This window comes from Biomphalaria glabrata, chromosome 14 (genome assembly GCF_947242115.1).
Source record: "Biomphalaria glabrata chromosome 14, xgBioGlab47.1, whole genome shotgun sequence".
Lineage (NCBI taxonomy): Eukaryota > Metazoa > Mollusca > Gastropoda > Planorbidae > Biomphalaria > Biomphalaria glabrata.
In genome coordinates, this window is record NC_074724.1 from 10231656 (window position 1) to 10253107 (window position 21452).

A 21452-nucleotide genomic window follows, 5' to 3' on the forward strand; every position below is an offset into this window, starting at 1 on the left:
GCAAAACTTAAAACATTATGGAAAGACAAAGGCATAGCCTTGACACCAAAAGCAAACTGATGCGCTCCCTGGTAATGGACACATTTTTATATGCTTGCAAGTCTTGGACGCTGATTTTACATAGTTGATCCATATCTATTAAGATCTTTCCCTATATGCGCGTAGTATTAGTGAGCTGAAAGGTGTTCGGGGGGCTCCAGAGAAAGGCTTTAAAGACCAACTAAAACGCTATCTTGCTTTAACTGACATAGAAGAGAGCACTTGCTTTGCAGCTTCAGAACGAGACAGCTGGAGGTCACTAACAAAGTCCTTGGGATACACATTTGAGACCAAAAGAAAATCCGTTGCCGAGGACAGACGTAGACATAATAAACATAAATGAGACAAAGTAGTGAGTTAAATGCGGCAAAACAAAGGGACCGCGCTGACCGAGACAAGAACCAGTGACCCTGGAATCGACAACACCGCCTAGCAGTAACGCACTTCAAAACCGAGCTTAATCTCTAGACCATCGGAATGTCCAAAAATAATTCTTCTTGCCCTGAGTGCGAAAAGAAAATCTTAATCGACCACAAACGGACAATGGTTATGCCTGCTCTGAATAAGGCTAAATATGTAGGTCACAGATGGGCTGCGTAGCCAAGGTAGATACTGCATTCCTCATTTATCTTCGGACTCAAAGACAACCTTATTATTATTACACACAGAAAGACGATGAGAACTCATAAATATACATTTAAACTCTCCTATTAAAGACTGGGATTTTTAATTTTGGGTTCTTTTGGCGGGTCTAAGTCCACCCAGCTCTAATGGTTACCTGATATTAGTTGGGGGAAAAGTCGTTGTGCTGGCCACATAGTACCCTTGTTAACCGTAGATCACAGAAACATATGGCCTTTACATCATCTGCCCTGTAGTTTACAAAGCCTGAAAAGGAAACTTTACTATTTTTAAACTCTCTAGAACTAGCAATTAACAAAAATGAAAGTACATTTAAAAAAAAAAACTTAAGTAATATCAAGTTGTTTTTTATCTAGTCAATCTCACTTAAGTTTATGTATTGATAAAGTCCTACTTATAATGTTTTATTTACTTCCCTGTTCGCAACTACGCCTGAATATATACAACCAAATTAGCATTGGGCAATTGTCAAAGTTTATATTTTCCCACAAGAATCGGTAGCTAAGTTTTTCAATAATTTGGCTTCCTAATCAATTGGTCTGGAGAGGAAGAGTATGGACCCTTGTATTTATCTAGCTTTAACATTTTTTGGTTGTTTTTTTTTACATGCATTTCAGAAATTAAAACACTATCTAGTCGTTATCCTAGCTAAATGATATGTCAACATTACAAGCAGACAACAGACTAAACAAAAAGATATTTATTCCGAGGTGAACTTGTCCTCGTTCAAACCTATGGCCATGGGCTGATGGATTAAGTGAAACACGCGGGAAAGCAACAGGGGCACTTTGTTTTTCACTACATTCTACGTGGAGGGACATGGGTTAAGCCATCGGCGTAGCCATGATTTTTTTTGGAGGTGGTAGAAATATATATATATATATATATATATATATATATATATATATAAAAGAATGCACATAAAACATATAACTATAGCATATCTTTCTTGCTCTTTTTTTTTTATTACACACATTACGCACCGGATACATCCCTTGAGTAGTTCCGAGGCTATGCATTGCCTCCTTTAGTTTAAAAGCGACTATGGATCATCTCATGGAAATGAGATGAATGAATAGGCATTAGATGTGGTCGAAACGACGAGACCCACACATCAGTTCCCCCCTCTCCACGCAGCTGATTTATTCAAAGGAACGGCAAGTGTCGATACAATTTAAGGTCAGCGGCGTCGCGGGCTCTGCCAAGGTGTATAAGTGTGTACTGCAAACCTCAGGGATGACTCCCAACATCTTTCTCATGCTTGGGGATAGCTGCAAAGCTGCTGAGGTTTAAATTTAGAGTTTTCTTTCTCCTAGGTGGGTAGCCAGCCATGGCCAACGAGCTCCTCTTGCCCAAATTTTGCTGATTTAGGTGCCAGTTACTCGCATTCGCTCCTTCTGCTCTTAGTGAAAACAGTTCCGTCGGGCTCAATGTCTGAGTCACATGTGAAGGACAAGAGTTGTCAGAGGCCGTTTGAGACGTACGCCTGTAGCTGAGAGGTACCCCGATTAGCAATAGGACAAGAAGATTTTGTTCTTCGGGTAGCGTCCTAGCAAGAAACTCAGTTGTTAAGCGAATTGAAAGAGAGTTCCATTTTAAGTCAAGATACTTTAAAGAGAGGTAACAAAGCATCTTCAATTTTTTTTTTGCAACAAAATGTAATTCTCAACAAGAAAAACACCTTCTTTATACATTTTATAGAGTGACTGTTTTTCTCTTAATAATTAAAGAATGTGAGATTTGATAAAAAAGGAACATTTTAACCCCGCTTCTCCACCTTCCCTCGAGAAAGAAACCTAGTTGAGAGAATGCAAAGACCTACTACACTTTATAATATTCAAATGATAGGCATTTAGATCTAGACTTACAAGACGTTTTGAATAAAACAACAGCAACTGAATATTAATTTTATTAAACTCTGCAATCATTAATTGCTTACATTCCCAAATGCGTTAATCCTTTCAAAACCAATGTTGGATTTAGACCTAGATCTAGTTCTCTAGCTAAATTTAAATTTGTTTTGTTTCATTTTTTACTTGAACAATGATTACGGTCAAATTAGAGTTTTCCCGAGCTAATAATTCTTTTCTCAGCGATATACATCAACTGAATAATTTTTAGAAAAAAATAGTTAGAGCCGTTTTTGAGATCAGCGTACAGGTTCGGACTTCTACCCTTTATGGAGTTTTGACATGAATTGTATTGTAAAAAGAAATGTTACTACTTACTACATCAAAATGATTGTATCTAGAAGACGATACAATCTCTAAAGAATGTCATTTTTGACAATATCTCTATTGAAGCCACAACTTTATACAGTTTGGGCGGTGGGTGGAGGGTTGTGGGACCTTGCTGTCAAAGTTCGTTAGTACACAAACTAATAGAGCTTTCTTCTATAGGCGATGACGTCATTTGTGATATTTATATGTGTGTAGTATTTATTTTTCCTTTGTTGATTCGTCATAATTTTGTTATGACGCCATTTTTCTTCTTTTACGTTTGGTGATTTATCGTCATCTTGGGCATAGAACAGCGGTTCTCAACCTTTTATGCTCGGTGACCCCTTTTTTACGACCACCCACTCTTCCGCGACCCTTCCCCCACACACACATATAGCAATAGAAGAATAGACAATAACAGTCCATATTTTCGATGGTCTCAGGCGACCCCTGGCAAATCGTCAGTCGACCCCCACGGGGGGTCGCGATCCACAGGTTGAGAACCCCTGTTATAGAAAGACAAGCAGTATATTCTCGCTCCTGAAATGTTTCTTTACTTTACGTGAACTGGACACCTTAGCGATAGGCCTTGGATCTATTATTAGAGATCTATTTGACCCCTGTTTAGGGTGAGTTTTATTTTATATTGTAAAGATACATTTATACGGATTCGTTCGTAATTGTAATTGTACTTTAAGATTACAAGTTAGAAGAATCTCTTTTTTTTTCTATAGGGTTTCAATGTTGGCGTTCCATTTTGATATTGTGTGTTCTGATACTACACAGAACATTGTTATCTTTATCGTTGGTGTTATTGGTTGAAAAATTCTTGTATTATCCTTAACTTTGTTATAGAAAGGTGAACTGTATATGGTACAGAAATGAATCTTTGTCTTGAGTTGAGAAACTAAAATGAGGTCTACTATATCACGAACAAACTATAAACTGTTTCTTTATTTTTTAAAATACTTTTCAAGTATTTACTTAATACTGTTCAAGTATTTACTTATTATCTTCATATGTAGACTATTCAAAATTACCTAAAAATCTTGTTATTAATTTTTGATATCATTGTACAAATATCAATAATTATTAAATAAAACAGAAAACATAAGTACTTTTAACACAAAAACGTACATATTGCAATTAAAATTAAACTTTACTTCCTAGACAATGTAATATCTATTAATAAATAATCAAAGTCCAGACACCAAATATTTATTCTAAAATTTGAAATCACTAAAATATTAAACACACTTTATAAGTAAAAAATACAAATTACACTTTACTACCTAGACAGACAATGACTGACAATGTAATATCTATTAATAAATAATCAAAGTCCTGACACTTAGCATTCTTTCTAAAATTTCAAAATCATTAAAATATTAAACACTCACAAATGTCCCGAAAAAACAAAAAATTAACGGGTATACTTTGCTATTAAAAGTTAATATATATACATATTAATTTTAAAAGACGTTTACCTGGTATCTTATAGTTACTGAAAATATAAGTTATCTGGTTATGGTTAAAAACCGAGTGCGTTCATACTACAGGCATTTTTCATGAATTCAAAGTGTAATATAATTTTTCTAAAACGTCTTTAATAAATTGGATGATGTTTCTGGTTTACATCTTTTTTAAATTAAAAAAATTGATGATCAATTAACGACGACATTATTACTATAGCTTTTATATAGCGCTACTTTCATGCTCATAGCATGCTCAGGGCGCTTTTGGTCCAATCTCATTTGTGAATCGGTGGGGGGGAGGGCGCTCAGTAAACACAACTCTACCCGAGTCGGGTGTCGAACCTCGAGCCCCCTTCTAGGTAGCCAAGCCAAGCCAAGTTCAAGCGTACTTGGCCTCTCGACCACGCTTCCATTACTGTTCCTAGCATATTCATGTATATGTTACAAACAATATGTTAGTGCTTATGCTTAGTGTAACATTTGGACTTATTTTAAGCTTTGTTAGTTAGATCTATTTAGTCCATGAGAAAATTATGTTATATGAATTTATCAAAAACGTAAGAATGGAGCCATCAGTTTAGTTATAAACACAACCATTTTAGCACAATAAACACCATTCAAACACCAAATAACACCATTTTTAGAGATACAAAAAAAGTATAAAAGTTTAAATGTCTTATTAAATTGAGTTTAACACGAGTCTAGAATTATTATTATTTATCTACATTGTTGTTTTCATCAGAAACGTAATACTTTTTTTATTTAGGCAATTTAGTTAAATCATTCAGCAACTTCTTTAGAGCGCCTTTTATATACCTTATTAAGTAAAACTTTTTGAGCTGGTCTCTATCTTCATTTTCGCTTCCTACGTCCAACTTTGTAACTACAACATCTTCCAATCGACATTTAGTATTATTCACAAAATGCCGAACGATGGGTCTCTCATTGATTTCTACCCTGATTTCATTTTTAATACGATCAATGGCTTTGCGGAGTTCGCCCCCAGTCTGACTAAAGTAGACACAGCCACATGGACCGCGAATTGCAAAGACCACTTTTTCATCATTGAAAAATGCATCGCTTCTGCAGCGCCATTTCTTTTCTTCCATCTGGTGAAAGAAATAGTCAAAACTTAAAAAGAAAATAAATAAACACAACTAATTTAACTCTTTCTCTCCGTAATTATTTATCACATTTTAGTGGAATGAACGTTGGTATCGTCAGTTAGGAGAGAAAGGGTTAAAGCATGATCGCTTGCTATTATTATCATTTAATAAACAGAAGTCTTTTTAGACGTCTGATAAATAAATTTCTGCGAAAATATGACTTCTTGTATATAAAGAATATGTGTGCTAACATACAGTAACACTATCGTGTATATCGAAATATGTTGATAATTGTATATAAATTATTATAAATATTTGCACTATTGTACGTTCTAAGATTTTTTTAAACAAAATTACACTATTACGTTAAAACTTGGAATAGTCTCTACACCCTAAACACAAACTCAAAATCGGCCACCGAAGAGGCAGAGAAAATGGCAGGTCTCAATATTTCAGAGAAAGAAATCATAAACTAAAAGCTACAAAATATTCACAACTAAAACCATGTCTCTGTCGATACAAAAAGAAGAGACGAGCTATGCTATTGTTAGTTCGACTTACGACTTGATACCACACAGGATACGAAGATTTAATGATGTTATAATTATTACCTTGTAAATATTCATATGTATTCGATGAGATGATAGTTTTGAAGATTAAGTTGAATCCTAGGAGTCACTTACTAAGAACGCATCACGAATGAGTAGATAAGAAACAGGAATAACACAGCAATTGGACCCCAAGATGACCTGCTTACCACTGTTAAAAACTTTAATTAAAACCCTATGGTCAACTCCCAAGGTACTCAGGTTCGCGTAGACCTTTCTTCATGGAACAGGCGTAGGAAACCAATGAACATTAACTATATAGACTATGTCACCAAAGAAAAGGAAAACATTATAAGATGTATTGGAGTTCGTCTTTTTTTAGGTGCCCACGAAAGACAAGTTAAATAATAAATATTAATTTTAATGAAATCTTCTTTAGCATTTGAAGTATCTTATTAGTAGAACACATTTTTTTTACCTTCGTATAATTAACTGTCAAATACTTAATGGTAGAATCAAGCATAACAATTTGTTTATACACAACGATATATATATATATGTATATATATATGCCAAGATTTTCATCTCATTTTTTTTATGAAACGATTTGTAGTCTCTTCTCGAATGAAGGTCTCTACTGATTTGTATAATATGTAACAGAAAAACTTTATGAGTAGAGTCCGGAAAATTTAGAATGAGTAGAGTCCGGAAAATTTAGAATGAGTAGAGTCCGGAAAATTTAGAATGAGTAGAGTCCGGAAAATTTAGAATGAGTCCGGAGATAAAGGATGAGATTTGGCGTGATTGGTGGATTCATCTTCGTTGTGTGACAAGAGTCATTTTTATACGCAGTATTTTTTTTTTAGAATTATAAAGTTAGCATGTAAGATGAATGTATAAACACATATATTCAAACAGAACCTGTTAATCCTGTTAATGAATACTTTACCGCCTCCAACTTGGTGGCTACTTTCCCATGTCGACAGCCCTACATTTTAAGAATAATCGTTTCTACCAAATTACTTTCTTTTTTAAAAATCCTGAACTAAAAATTGGCGATATTTTTGAAAAAAAAAGACATTTGGTGACATAAAAAGACAAACATTTGTTTTAAGTTGAAAATAATTAACATATTGATAATTATAATTAATCTATAGTGACGTATTGTCCAAGAATAGAAATGTAATATAATTCCATTTTGCGATTGCAAAGAATTGTTTAACGTAATTTATATTTTATAAAACAACATCCAGAATTACTTTATAGTTAATAAAAATAAGTCAGTATAGAGTCAGTATAGAGATTTTCATTTAGTATTTATATGCTACTTACTTTAAAAAAAAGGGATAACATGATCATTAGTTTTTGCAACGTTTAAGTAAGCACGGAAATTGAATGTAATATAAGATACAAGAGCAAAAAAAAACATACGTTGACATTGATTTCTTTTTCACAAACACATCCGGAACAATTATTATAATAGCTTTTATATAGCGCAACTTTCTTGCTTATAGCAAGCTTATAGCGCTTTTGGTCCAATCTCATTTTTGGACCACTGGGGGGGGGGGGGGAGGGGGTATCTAGGGGCTAGTTTTCCGTGCTGCCTTTAGGCTGTTAAAAAAAACTCCTTCTAGGCAGCCAATAGAAGCCAAGTTCAAGCGCACTTGGTCTCTCGACCACGCTTCCCACAATCTATTGTAGGTACTTAAAATTATTGCGATGTTTCGGAAGGAACATTAAAGGATAAATCATATTTTCAATAGCTTCTAGTGTTGTTGTTTTGTTTAATCTAAACGTGACGGAAAGACCGACAAGTAGACAACGCATACTGTGGTTATGTGAATGCCTAAATCTGATTATTTATAACATTTTTAAGGGAACTACTCTGATATTTACATACAAAGTTCAGTATTAGCCTTTTCTTTTAATTTTAGCAGCTAGTTAACCACAAAAAAAAACACACTGTTTTCTTTATATTTATATTTGTTTTGAACATTTCTTGTACATTTTATACATGTATTTAACTTAGTGATACTAAAATAAAAGAAAAATCTTTCTTTGTTAACATATTGTAACATTATCTCCCTTACATTTATGTATTATTTTAGAATTGTGGTCGAGAGGCTAAGTGTGCTTGAACTTGGCTTGTTTTGGCTAAATAGAAGGGGTCTCGAGGTTTGACACCCGACTCGAGCAGAGTTGTTTTTACTGAGAGCCTAAAGACAGCATGGAAAACCAACTCCTAGATACCTCCTCTCCCCCACTGGTCCACATATGAGATTGGACCAAAGCGCTCTGAGCATGCTATAAGCATGAAAGTAGCGCTATGTAAAAGCTATAATAATAATAATAATTGGTGTATTTTTATGAAATAATCGCTTGCATAATTTATTTTATAAACTAAACGGTTTGCTTTTAGAAAACAAAAGCAGCCGTTACACCTAAACTTTGCAAGCCACATCGCATGGTAGAATTATATTTTTCATTTCTCTTCTAGTTTCAGATATTTGAGTGACAGATGGACATATGAAAAGACAGACATTATGCACAAACCTAATTGCAGCGTCTCCCCTTACGGAAGCCGATAATAATCGTATAAATATTGTAACCCGTTTTTCCCATACTATTGCAACATACTTATTTTAAGGTATGTTTGATTAATAAGATTATAAGTATAGGTTGATTAGATTTTTCAATTAGGTTTTAGAAGTTTCAGAAATTCGTGTGCGTGTTATTCACTCAATTCACTCATATATATTTAGTACGTGCACAGCTGAAACAATCAATTGTTTCTAAGGTAAACAAAAACATGGCGTGACGCGACAGTATGGTTGCTATGGTTAATGTATAATCAATACTTAGTCAAATCAATCATAAATTTAGCTAATTGAAGGCCGTTGAATGGAAAATTCCGTTTCAAACCACAGATTAGGTCTGAGGCGAGTGTGCTTTGGTATAAGATTTATAAAAAAATTAGGCATAGAAAAGAAATTCTTTATTATATCTCAAGCGCCATTTCGCCTCAGTGATATAGAGTATAAACTAGTATAGAGACTGGCAGCAAATGGTTTCTGAAAGAGACAGTTGAAGAGGTCTCACAAAGGCTGCGGGACACACACTTGAGAACAAAAGAAAAGATATTATTGAAGACAGGTGCAGAGGATGGAAAGAAAACTTAAATAGACATTCGGCGAATAAAGGATTGGTCTGCACGAGCTGCAAAAAAATATGTGCAAGTAACAATTAGGTAGTCAGGAAAAAAACATCTGATCTTGTCCTTAATCGGTGGATTCGAAGACATAAGCATTATTATTAATATGTTAGAAATGAACGAGTAGTCATTCTCTGGCGCTGCCAGGGTCGAGTTTTGTTAAAGAGAAACAAAATTCATCGTAGTCCCTTTAACAGTTTCCACTGAGGAATTTTCTGGTGATGTGGCAGGTCTGCAGCAGTACCGCCCTCTGACAGGCAACGAAGATGTTCCTAGGAATGTTAAGGGCCTTGAAGGTGTCTGTGAGGTCAGTTGTTATTATCCCCTCGGTTGATATAACGATGGGGTATATTGTTATTTTGGACAATTTCCATAGACGCTTAATCTCCAAGCCCAGGTTCCCATATTTTCTTTGTTTTTCTATCTCAGTTTTTCTTAAATTATGAGACAGTGGTACGGCGATATCGATAATGGTAGCGTTTTTTTTTTTTTTATCGATGAACAGCAGATCCGGGCGATTGAAATCTACCGTTTTGTCGGTCAGAATATGCCTATCCCAGTACAGCAGATGTTCAGTAGACTCGAGAACCTCTTTCGGAGAGTATTTATAATAAGGGGGAGTGTCCTTACCGATCAATTTGTACGCGAAAGCCAGGTGTTGGTGTATTAACTTTGTAACTTGGTTATGGCGACCTAGGTAGGCTGATTCTGATAGGGCTGGACATCCTGCCATAATGTGTTCAATTGACTCACCCACATTTCCACATTTTCGGAATTTGTCGACAACATTGAGTTTCAGGATATGCTTTTCGTAATTTTTTGTCCTGATTACTCTGTCCTGTATTGCTGTAACAAAGCCTTCTGTTTCAGGGTAGAGATGACCTGCTTTGAGCCATGTTAAGGAGGCACCCTTGTCGATGTTGTCCCCATGTAATGAAGCCGGGAATTTTCCGTGGAGTGTTTTTTCTTCCCATTGGCGAATCTCATGCCCTACGTCGTCCAAACCGACATTGACATCAGCATTGTGTAGGTTCAGAGGGGTTGCATCGGAGTCGTATTTCCGTAGGTAGGAAACTAATTTTTTGCTGGAGGCGAGCAGTTTTGATCTTATTTTTAAAACTTGCATCTTACACAATTTGAAGATGTTCTGCAATCCACGACCCCATCCTTCCTGGGCAGGTATAACCTTATGGTGGAGGACTTGGGGTGTAGGCATCGAAACTTGGTAAGTAATTTTCTAGTGAGTCTGTCAATGTCATGTAGGTCGGTGTCAGTCCATTTGTTCACACAGAACGTGTAAAGGAGCACTGGGACGGCCCAGCTGTTTATTGCAGTGATGAGATTACTGCCAGACAGTTTGGTGTTGAGGATTTTATTAACTCTTTGCCTATATTTGCCAAGAATTATTATTATTATTATGTTTATTATTATAATGCAATCGAGTCTCACAACTCCTTGCTAATGTTAAATACAAGCATTTCTATTAAATATAAAATGGAGAGTGGGCTTGTATCTGATTAATCGTTTTTATTTTACTGCCTCCTATTCTTTCAGTAGGTAACATGACTTTTAAAACGTGATAGTCCAATAAGGCGACAGTGTCTTTGTAATTCTTTAGGCTTCAAACAAGTTATTCTCAGACTTGATTTTGACTCAATTTTTTTAACTTAAAGTTTTTTTGGAAAATGTATATTTCATAAGATATTTTTAAGTATAATTGGAACAAATGAGAGGGATTTTGAACCCAAATACATTTTTCCTAGTCGCCTTTTCCCAATCTTCACTCAATCTCACATTTTGTATTGTATTGTTACGAGTTTGTTGTATTGGACCTTCTTAAAACACTGCTCAACACAAAACATCTAACTTAAGTGCTTTACAATAAGAGTCCCAAAACATTGCATAGTTTATTAATAAAATACATAACAGCCAATACTACACAATTAGCAACACAATACACTGACTACAAATGCCACACTGTGCATCCCCTCGCTGCCGTACTAGGCTCTACTGCAGCGGTTCTCAACCTTTTATGCTCGGCGACTCCTTTCTACAATCCCCCACTCTGCCGCAACCCCCTCCCAAACACACACATACAGCAATAGAAGAGTAGACAATAACAATCCATATTTTCGATGGTCTTAGGCGACCCCTGGCAAATCGTCAATCGACCCCTAGGGGGGTCGCGACCCACACGTTGAGAACCCCTGCTCTACTGTCTCTCTATATTACCATGTAATCGTACTGCTATACTCGAGGACTCACTATACCCGGACGGACTTAACGATAGACTAACTGTACCAGTGTCCTGAACTGAACTGTCTTACATACTCTGACTCTGCTTCTCCACACAATTATTAATCCTTTGAAAGGCCTTATATAAATTTCTTAAGTGGAATCACTCCTGTCTTTACAAATGCTCAAAAATTGTTAACTCCTCATTATGTCACAGAATGCTTTTCAATCACATGGCTATTCACGAGTAATTATGAGTATTAGTGCCCCTTGCTGCTAAGCAAACCATGGTGTCATTTGCTTGAGTCTTTTGTGTCAGTAGGTTTAAGGTGTCACACAGTTTAACCATATCGCTCCGCCACTAGACTAACAACAGTATAAATAACATTACTCATGTAATTCAGTTTTAATGTATGTTTCTACTGTTTAAAATACTTAAGATTATAAGTTATAGGTCTGGTTAGGTTTATCACCCCAACTTTTTTTGTTCTAGTTTCGTTCGGTCAGTAGACATTGTTTTTGATCACCGGTTAACTAGGTGATCATGTGACTACAGCTATGACCTACCAATAATGAGAGTAAACAATTATAGTTTAATGGATTTAAAGATCGAGCTTAAGTCAGCTTCAGTAAGGCAAGTGCTACATTCGTCCCCAGGCACTGTGTAGTGTAATTCATAGCCCCTACTTTATTATCATAATCAGTCTTTTGTGCTCGTGAAGCATAGGACCTCAATAAAAAACAACATCTCTTTTTCTTGCTAGTCCAAAGCTTCCCAGCTCTCTCCTGTCTCTCAACCTTTGAGTCGCAATGTTTATTTTGTTCGGTCTTTTTCTAGGTCTTGTCACTAGCATTCTAGGACCTGTCTGAATCTGTCGCTGGCACCTTTTCTTAGGGTGTGACCGATCCATCTCAACTTTCTTGCTAAGATATGTCACGCTTTAGTACGCAAACAAAACTGTATGGGGTAACCAGGCTATTAGTGTGTATGTGTATGAAAACAAAAAGTGTATGTTATGTCCAGTGACGTAAGAAGGAATATATTTTGTAAATCATTTAAATAAGCGCTACTACACATTTATATGTGTAGATTAGTCTAACAAGTAAAAATAAACCCTAAACCTATATTTGGCTATATATTGTCCATCAACAACAACAACAACATATATATATATATATATGTTTATGACGATGTAAACTAAATAATTATTGTTGTCTATATTATTGTTTATAATATCTAGAAACCAGTGATTAAAACAATTTTTTTTTTACATTCTAAAAGAATAATATAAAAAAGACGACACCAAATATTTGAACATCAATTCAGTTCTTCTTCAGAACATTATTATTTCGTTTTTTTGACTCTATATGGACCAATGTTCAAACACATTTAAGAAATAAAAAAAAACAACTTTTACTTGTTTTCTCTCTTCAGTTTCCTTGTTCCTGCATGCCAATGACTTACAAGAGCATAGAACCGTAACAATAAACTGACGATTTCTTAATTCTAGTGTTCACTAAGCTTTATAGTTTCAAAAGCTTTTTATGCAATTTTTAAAGGTGTGATTAAATCTTAATAGTAAGGAATTATTTCATTTATTAAGATAAACGTAACACACACAAACACACACACACACACCAAGAGCACACACGTACATTACAATTGGATATTTCTTTAATATTGCTTTATCCTTTTTAGTGAATAATGCAAAATCTGTACAATATTTTTCGGCACCATATTCGTTTGTACAATGTTTCCATGTTTCGGATGTTCCTTCAGAGTTGAAGATAATTTACTTCCTAGTCCAAACCTCCTACAGGATGACGGGGGATGGGGGCGTGCAGGGTAAATCATTTTAGATGTATTTGATGAATTTGAGCGACAGACGTCAAGACGTCCTGTTCCAGTAACACATACACGACCGTTTCTATGATATTATTTAGACACACAAAAGTGTATTCATTGACTGCTTATACAATTTCACTAAAGTAATATTGACTTTGAAAACATTTGATACGCGGAACCTGTCCTTGGTGCAAGCGAAACTTATGGAGTTTTCTCGAAAGTAATTAAACACTTTCCTCAATAAAAAAAAAAACAAAACATCTATTGACATAACCTAGTTGAGAAAATGGATGTAGAATTGAACTTTAAAGTTTTCATATATAAAAATGTTGGATTTACTAATAACACGAGTTCAGTTTGATATTTCTAGTATGGGGTCAACTCAGCCATTACATTTAAAATGAATGACTCCAACAATGTTCTTATCTCTGTATAAAACATGAACTTCTAATAGAAAGTGTTTTGCACGATTTCTGAGCATCATACGAGACAATTACTAGTACAAGGGTAAGTGTAAAATACGAAAGACAAAAAAAATGTTGTATAAGTTATAAATGCTATAGGAAATTATTTAAAAATTTGTTAATTCTGTGATGTTGGAATTTCGCTAAGCAAAAGGTGAGCCAAGGTAAGACGGGTCTGGACAATGAAAGAAATAGTTACATCTAAAATTGTACAAATACGTATCGCGATATATATACTGGTACTGGTGATGTTTATGATGGACTTACAAGATGCAATGCTTGTAGTGTTTCTAATGCGAGATCATACTATCAATCAAATTAATCGTATATGGCATGCAAACTCACAGACAAGAAAGAAAATAAGGATGTTTGGTTACATATTTGAAAACGTTTGATCCAACTTGGCCCTGACACAGTCTAATGTCGCTAAGTCCTTGATGAGAAATGGCACGTCTCTAATGTATGCAGTCTACAAATAACTCTTGTCCGTTAGTTCGGACTCCCTGCTAATGTCGCGAAATAATTACAATGTGCTATCACGTCACCAAAGAAATTCCCGAGTATTATGTAGCAATAACTCATTTGTATTATTTAATGATCTTTAATGTCTCGTCCTTGCTTTTAGCAATAACTAATTAGTAAAATTTAATGATCGTTAGTGTCCCGTCCTTGACATAGATTAGTCTGTTACTTTCACATTCTTTACCAATTGTTTCACGTTAAAAAAAAACTTATATCGCCTCTACTTTTCTTCTTATCGATTTCTCTTCTATAACTACGTGACTGTATTGTTTTGTTTAACAGTTTAATAATATGTTCACAAAGAGAGAGTAATTGTGCTTATAATTTATCAAAATCATTCCAGCTAGTTTAGTGTTGTGATTTATTTTTCTGTTGAGGTATTAGTCTCTAGGTGTTTCTAAAATATCAATTTATTTTAAATTATCCGAAGATAAACGCGTAAAGTACATTTGTCAGACCGTACAGTTAATAGAGCAGATAATGTAAATCACGTTTTTTTAGCTGAAGGTTAACGAGGCTGTCATGTGGCCATCACAATGACAAATAGCGTTTACATTACCTTAAAAAAAACGTCATGAGCCCATTAGAATGGGGTCAACTATAGAATGTTCTGAAAATCTCGAAATTGAAAGTCATAGTATTTACCAAGATTCGAACTTCAGATGGATTGGTTCGAAAACTAAGAGCTTTACCACTCAACTGTCTTGCCCTAAATGAAGATTAAAGTTTAAAATTATGTAGAGCTAAAACTTTCTTTAAAACATTTTTGTTTTGTTTCAGTTACAAATGTTACAAAGAATGGATCCTATTTGTTTCAAGTTTGTCTTCATTGCAATTCTTACTTATAAGACAGTTTCGTTGACAGTTGTTCTCCAAGAACGAGTTTACTAACAGATGCTACAAATCCTTGTGATTTAATAGATGTCTCTGGTAAAACTGTAGTCAACTGCTCAGGAAGAGGTCTTACCTATATATCCAAATCTTGGTTTCCAGAAAACACAAGTGAAATATTGCTACACAAAAACTTATTGACTTTAGTTCCAAACGGTACACTAAACAAGCTTTCCAGGCTTGAACGGTTAAGTCTTCAGAACAATGTATTAACTTTTATACAGCCCAATGCTTTTCAAGGACTTAAAAATTTACGATATTTAAATCTAGAGAGCAATCATCTCAACCTGTTTAAATTACCTGTGGACTTATTCAGAGATCTAATTAACCTAACTGACCTAATGTTAGCACAATATGTAAAGTATGGTGAATTCCAACAAAGTAATGTATACACATTTAGTAATGAAAGTTTTCCTGATGCCATGTTTCGGTATTTAGTCAACTTACAAAACTTATCTGTCAGTTCTTCTTCGGATATCTTGTACTTTAATGAAGACTTTGCAAAGCTGCCTTACTTAAGAGAATTGCACATTTCTGGAACGTTCAGCAGAATAGAAGATCACAGTTTTCTAAATGTAAGAGGTGTCACAGATCTATACCTGGTAATCTGCCCTGTGATAAATTTCTTCAGTGAGGCAGCGTTGGCATCTTTTAAAAGATTAAGAAGTATCCAGTATCAGATGCTGGATCTCGGTTTACATAAAGCATTACGAACATTGCGGCCTTTAGTCAACACAAACTTGACAACTGTGCTATTTTTTCAAACTCGAAGGAATAAGTTTAACTACTTATCTATTGAAAACGGAGATGGTATTTTGAACGCAACGGATACCAAGTTTTTAAGACAAATCTGTCTTGAGGAACTTATATTTAATAATAATCATATCTTTATACTTGAGAGTGGAGCATTATTCAGCCCCACATTTAATCGATGTCTCAAAAAACTGTATATTTTCGAGAAGAACTTTATAGGATCAAACAGGGCTAGCTTCGATATATTTCTGTTACAAAATCTAAGAGAAATCTTTATAGCTCATTCTGTCATAACACCAACCATGCATAACAATGTTCGCAAAGTGTTCAAACTGATAAATGCGTTTGACAATTTTACTTTGGACGCCTCATATCAAGAAAATATATTTACTCCGTATTACCAACTTTTCTCAAAGCAAAACTCACCATTACCGTTTGAGTTTAAATTCTCTAAAAATATCTACAGAGAAAGGGGAAGTAAATCAACGGAAATAACCATAGTAATTTCAGATTCGTTAGAATATATTGCATTATCTTCCTTGGCAAATGGATTATACTTAAACGTGCCAGTAAAAATTAAAGGCGGTGAAAATCTCATTTCTGCTAACTTGAGAAATAACGGAATTCACCAATTTCTTATTCCGATTGAAGGACTCCCTAAACTAAGAGAATTATATTTATCATTCAATGATGTCTCCATCGTATCTCGAGACATTCTGGATAGTTATCCTAATCTAGAAATATTGTATTTAGACAATTGCAATCTGAGTAGCGCAGTAATGTCAGAATATAGTCATCGGTTTTTTAGAAGACTTGTCAACTTAACCAAGTTAGATTTGTCCTATAATGCGCTTGATCTATTTTCTACTGTGTCATTTTTAAATAATAGAAAACTGGCGTATTTAAATTTGGCCGGAAATCGATTTAAAGACATACCGTTTGATTTAAAGCTTACACCGGAACTAAGATACTTGGACATGAGGCAGAATGTGGTCACCGCTGTTTCCAAAAGAGACAGAGACATAATTGAAGACAACAGAGAGTGTCTTGGAAGTTTTCAGCTTTTCTTAGCCGACAACATTTTGTCATGCGGATGCGAACACATTGACTTTCTCCAGTGGCTGCAGTTGACCAGTGTCCAGCTTGACAATAACAGGAACTTTACGTGCATTAACAGTGAGGGTGTGTTGACTTATACGCTTGTCTATTTACAGCTAGAAGACCTCTGGAGACAATGCTGGGGCAGGTGGTTTCTTAATTTCTCGTTCATTCTGCTATTCGTCATCGTTATTGGGCATCTGCTGGTCTTCTTGTGGGTTAAAAATAAAACTGTTATTATTTCAAATGTGTTTCAATTTTTTACGAATCTTCGTCTCAAGAAAGTATCCGATTATCGATACGGAGTTTTCATCGGGTATTGTAACTGTGATTACCAGTTCGCCTGCGTGACCTTAAGAGAATATATCGAAGAGAAACTTAAGTTAACCACATTCCTGCAAGACCGTGACCTTTTACCTTCGTCTGCTGTCTCTGAAGGTATAATGGAGGCCATGACCTCTAGCTACCGAATACTTTTAGTGGTCAACGAAAACTTTGGTTCCTGTTCACTGTGCGTTCAGCTGTTTATTCTGTCACGCCAAATAATCCTTTTCGTGTTGTCATCATAGTGGAAGAAGCGCAAGTCAAGCAGCTGCCTACAGAACTTTTCAATTGCATTCCCGAAGACAATGTTATAAGAATTAACGAGTGGCTGCTGGATTATAAGCTCAAAGAATCATTAAGAACAAGGCTACAGTAGCTTACATTAATGAATAACAATTGAAGAAAGAGGGGGGGGGGGCAATTTAGTATATCCTAAATCGAAATCTTAGTTTCGTATTCCCATAATATGTTTACATATTGTATTTCTCAGCGACATAGTATTGATGTAAGAAATTTAAAGGGAAAATAATATTATATCATATCCCGTTGAAAACCGAAAATCAGACATTAACTACTCTGACACCCTCAGAAATCCGACGTGGTGCTGACGTCAACTCACGAAAGTAATATTCATTATGCAAAACATTTTGACTGTAAGTTGGGCTTAATTGTAATAAGTACAGTACTGTAAAGCTGTAGTAAGTTATGTTTTCTTAAGATCAATAAACGTTTGCTTTTATAATATAGTTAATTTTATATCCTTCGAATTTTAAGTGAATAGTTTATTACATCATGAACAGAACCATAGGGTTAATTTCTATGAATATATATATATATATATATATATATATATATATATATATATATATATATATATATATATATATATCTGTATGTGGCATTTTACGTCTCGAGAGACGATCTTTTCGCTTTGCAACTTCTTGTGTGACTAAATAGGCCAATCCTTGATACACAGCTGCTATCGCAGATTTGGCATATATAATCACCAGGCGCCGTTGCATTTTCACCCTTCTTTATGCTTCTGTTGTGTATTACATCTGCAATCCGTGATCCTTCCTTTATGCTCTCTCTCCATGTGGATCTATTCAGTGCCACCTCTTCCCAGTGTCAATTCTGTAGAGCTTCACGTCGCGTTTGCATACATCTGTATAACGTAAGATGGGCGACCAGCGGCTCTCCTGCCTTCTATTAGATCGCCATACAGAATGCCCTGTGGAAGTCGACCTTTCTGGCATTCTACGAACGTGGCCAAGCCAGTCAGTCTGCTGCTGATAACAGCGTATGTCAAGGCACCCTGCTCTTTGTAGTACGACCTATATGGTTTTGTTATCTTGCCACCTTATTTTAAAGATCCACCTTAGGCATCGGAGGTGGAAGACATTCAGCTTTTTTTATACACTTATTTATACACTTTTTCTTGCTTTACGTTGGTAAATTTTAATTAAACTATATTTTTACAAAGCTTATACCAACACATTTAGTTTGATACTATAAAATGAAAATAAATTCCACTGTATTTTAATATACGGTTGCCAATGTGGTGTTTTCGCTATCAAATAAGTCCCCTTTTTAAAAAAAGTATTTTTATTATTTTCGTGTTGCTGATACGGACACATCTTTCTGCACCATATTTAACCCGAGCATTTATATTGAGGCATACTCTGGTCGTTACTTAAAGTAAAAGTAAACTTACTCCAGCTGTCATTACAATTACAAAGCACGAATCATTATTCTTTTTCAGCCCCACCTCTGCAATAGAGATTAAACCAAATATATGTCTACTTTATACAAAACTATTTTATTTTAGAGTATCTTCTTAATATATGTTTTATCCTAGTTAAATTGTTTTATACCATTACAATTTTAATATTGTTATAAACCTGGTGGTGGCACAGATGGGGGTAGTGGGGTGTGTGTAGTCAGCCGACGCAAATCGCCCCAGGCCAGCGCTAGACGAGCGGTCAACCGTGACGAGTTACGACGATCGGCCGAGACGAGTGTCAACAAGAGAGTTCGGGAAGGATCGCCGACGTGAACAGAGCTCAGGGGCGTCACGAGAGTTGTAGTCATCTGACCACCTAGAAACGTCGAGCGGCGTTCTGTCCGGTTCGAGAAGGCCAGTAGGGACCCTATATAAGAGCGGAGGCGACGCAGTCAAGACGGTTCAGAAAGCGGGTTCACGACAGGAGGTCAGAACACGGTCGACTACGGCACAGTTCAACGGTGTGGTTCTGTACGGAGCATTACGACGGTTCAGTGCGGAGTACTGTCAAGTACAGTTGAGACGAACGGCGTCTTGATCTTGGTCTGTGATCGAGTCCGACACAACAAGCCCAAGTGTGTGAAGTCAGTCCCGAACTGTTGAACCCAGTGCAAGCCCGGAACGAGACGGAGAGGCCAGTGCAAGACTTGATACGGCGGAACGGTGTTATCGGAGAGATATTTGTTATCGCAGAACTATTTGTACTGTTCTACGTGCTGCCAATCGTACAGTATTGGCTGTTATTTATGGACATTAAACCTTTACGTTAATTTGGAGCCCTGAGTTGTCAAGTTCTTTAAGTTGGTGGTGTATGGTGCAGTTTGCAGAGAGCCTGGATAGTGAGATTCGTAACACTGGTGTCAGAAGTGGGATCGGATCGGAATCGGATTGGATCGGATCTACTAGGGCTCGTATGAAACTGCTGTACGAACTTGAATTTAGAGAACTGAAGGAAGAACTCCGTGATCGAGATCTGAAAACGAGCGGAAATAAAGAAACCTTACAAGCACGCCTCCGAGAATGTATAGTTGAAGAAGAGGGAGATCCAGACACGTATCTGTTTGAAGTCGCACCAGATTTTGGAGAGTTCATTCGGGCTATGAGTGTGACACTGAAGAAGTACACCGAGGACATCTGTAGAGAGATTAAAGAGATGGGTACCTCAGTGAAAGAAGTGACGAGCCCCGTGGTCAAAACGATGGACGTGGTGGAAGAAACCCTGTACGACCAAAGAGACTTGAAAGATAAAGGAGCTGCGCCATCGTTTAACAATGAACTACTAGCCACCCAAAGCTTTGAAGAAATATGCAGTGACAACGGCAACGCTGATGAATGTGGTGCTGCCTGTCAATCTGAAAACAGGGAGTACAGACCTGTGGAGCCGAAAGAGACAGATGAAGAGACAATGGAAGCTGCCCATAGTTCGAACGAATCTTGTGCTGAAGCTTTACCTGATATGAGCACCTCAAACAGCAAAACAGATCAAGAGAACGCTGATTCTTCCTACAAGCCTGTTGCTGAGGGACGTTTACATGATGAAAGCTACCGGCGAGGCTTGGACTCTACAGACGTTCGTCCAGATGCTAAGATCAGCGAGAGAAGCCCTGGTGGTGATCATGGGAACCCATTGATACCTGGTGAAGTTGTTGAGAGACAATTGCAAGTCGGAAGATACCAGCCAGATCGGCACCCAACAGACGTTTGTCAGGCTGCCAAGACTGGAGAGGAAAGTCCTGATGGCGGTGAAAAGAATCCAAGGAAGCCTGACGTTGAAGTTAATGGACATTTGCACGATGAAAGTCATCGACCAGGTCTGAAACCAACAAGCGATTGGCCCGATACTGAGACGAGAGAGAGAGGTCCTGATGATGGTGAAGAAAGCCGAATGAAGCCTGAAGCCGAAGATGAAGTGAAGTGTTACCAACCTGCCCCACAAGCATGCCCTCCAGACAAGGCTGAAGATGATGACCTGTCCCACAATTCCCTGTCCTGTGGATTTGAAGCCCATCCCAGTCCTTCTTCGCAAAGCCCTATGAAGCCACCTCTTTGGTCAACAATCTTGGTAATCCCTGCCCTTACATCCTATACCTCTCCATGTGTCAAGTGGCTGTCCTCAGTACCGACAGACAAGAGAGCGATGCAACCAAAACGTCACTGCAACAAGAGGACGATCAACTGGAGGAAAAGAAGAAGGCGGCGTTTGCGTAGTCCAACGTGCATGGTGATTCAACCAAGAAATAACTGCAGCCACATGAAGACCAACTGGCGGAGAAGAAGAAGAAGGCGACTTTTCCTG

The 21452-nt window shown here is 36.5% G+C and overlaps 2 protein-coding genes across 2 annotated transcripts in view; both read left to right on the top strand.

Annotated features, from left to right (window-relative positions):
- The window catches only part of LOC106069203 (phospholipase A and acyltransferase 4-like), a 410743-nt gene that overhangs the window by 100865 nt on the left and 288426 nt on the right, over positions 1 to 21452 (top strand). The gene's annotated exons all lie outside the window — the stretch shown is intronic.
- On the top strand, positions 13617 to 18170 carry LOC129922681 (toll-like receptor 4). Its single transcript, XM_056009442.1, has 2 exons — positions 13617 to 13828; positions 15088 to 18170. The coding sequence occupies exon 2, from the start codon at positions 15540 to 15542 to the stop codon at positions 17616 to 17618; it is 2079 nt and encodes a 692-aa protein (XP_055865417.1). The 5' UTR covers positions 13617 to 13828; positions 15088 to 15539; the 3' UTR covers positions 17619 to 18170.

Bases quoted from the DNA above. Each gene is read 5' to 3' on its own strand.
- LOC129922681 (XM_056009442.1), top strand. From the start codon at position 15,540: ATGTTAGCACAATATGTAAAGTATGGTGAATTCCAACAAAGTAATGTA.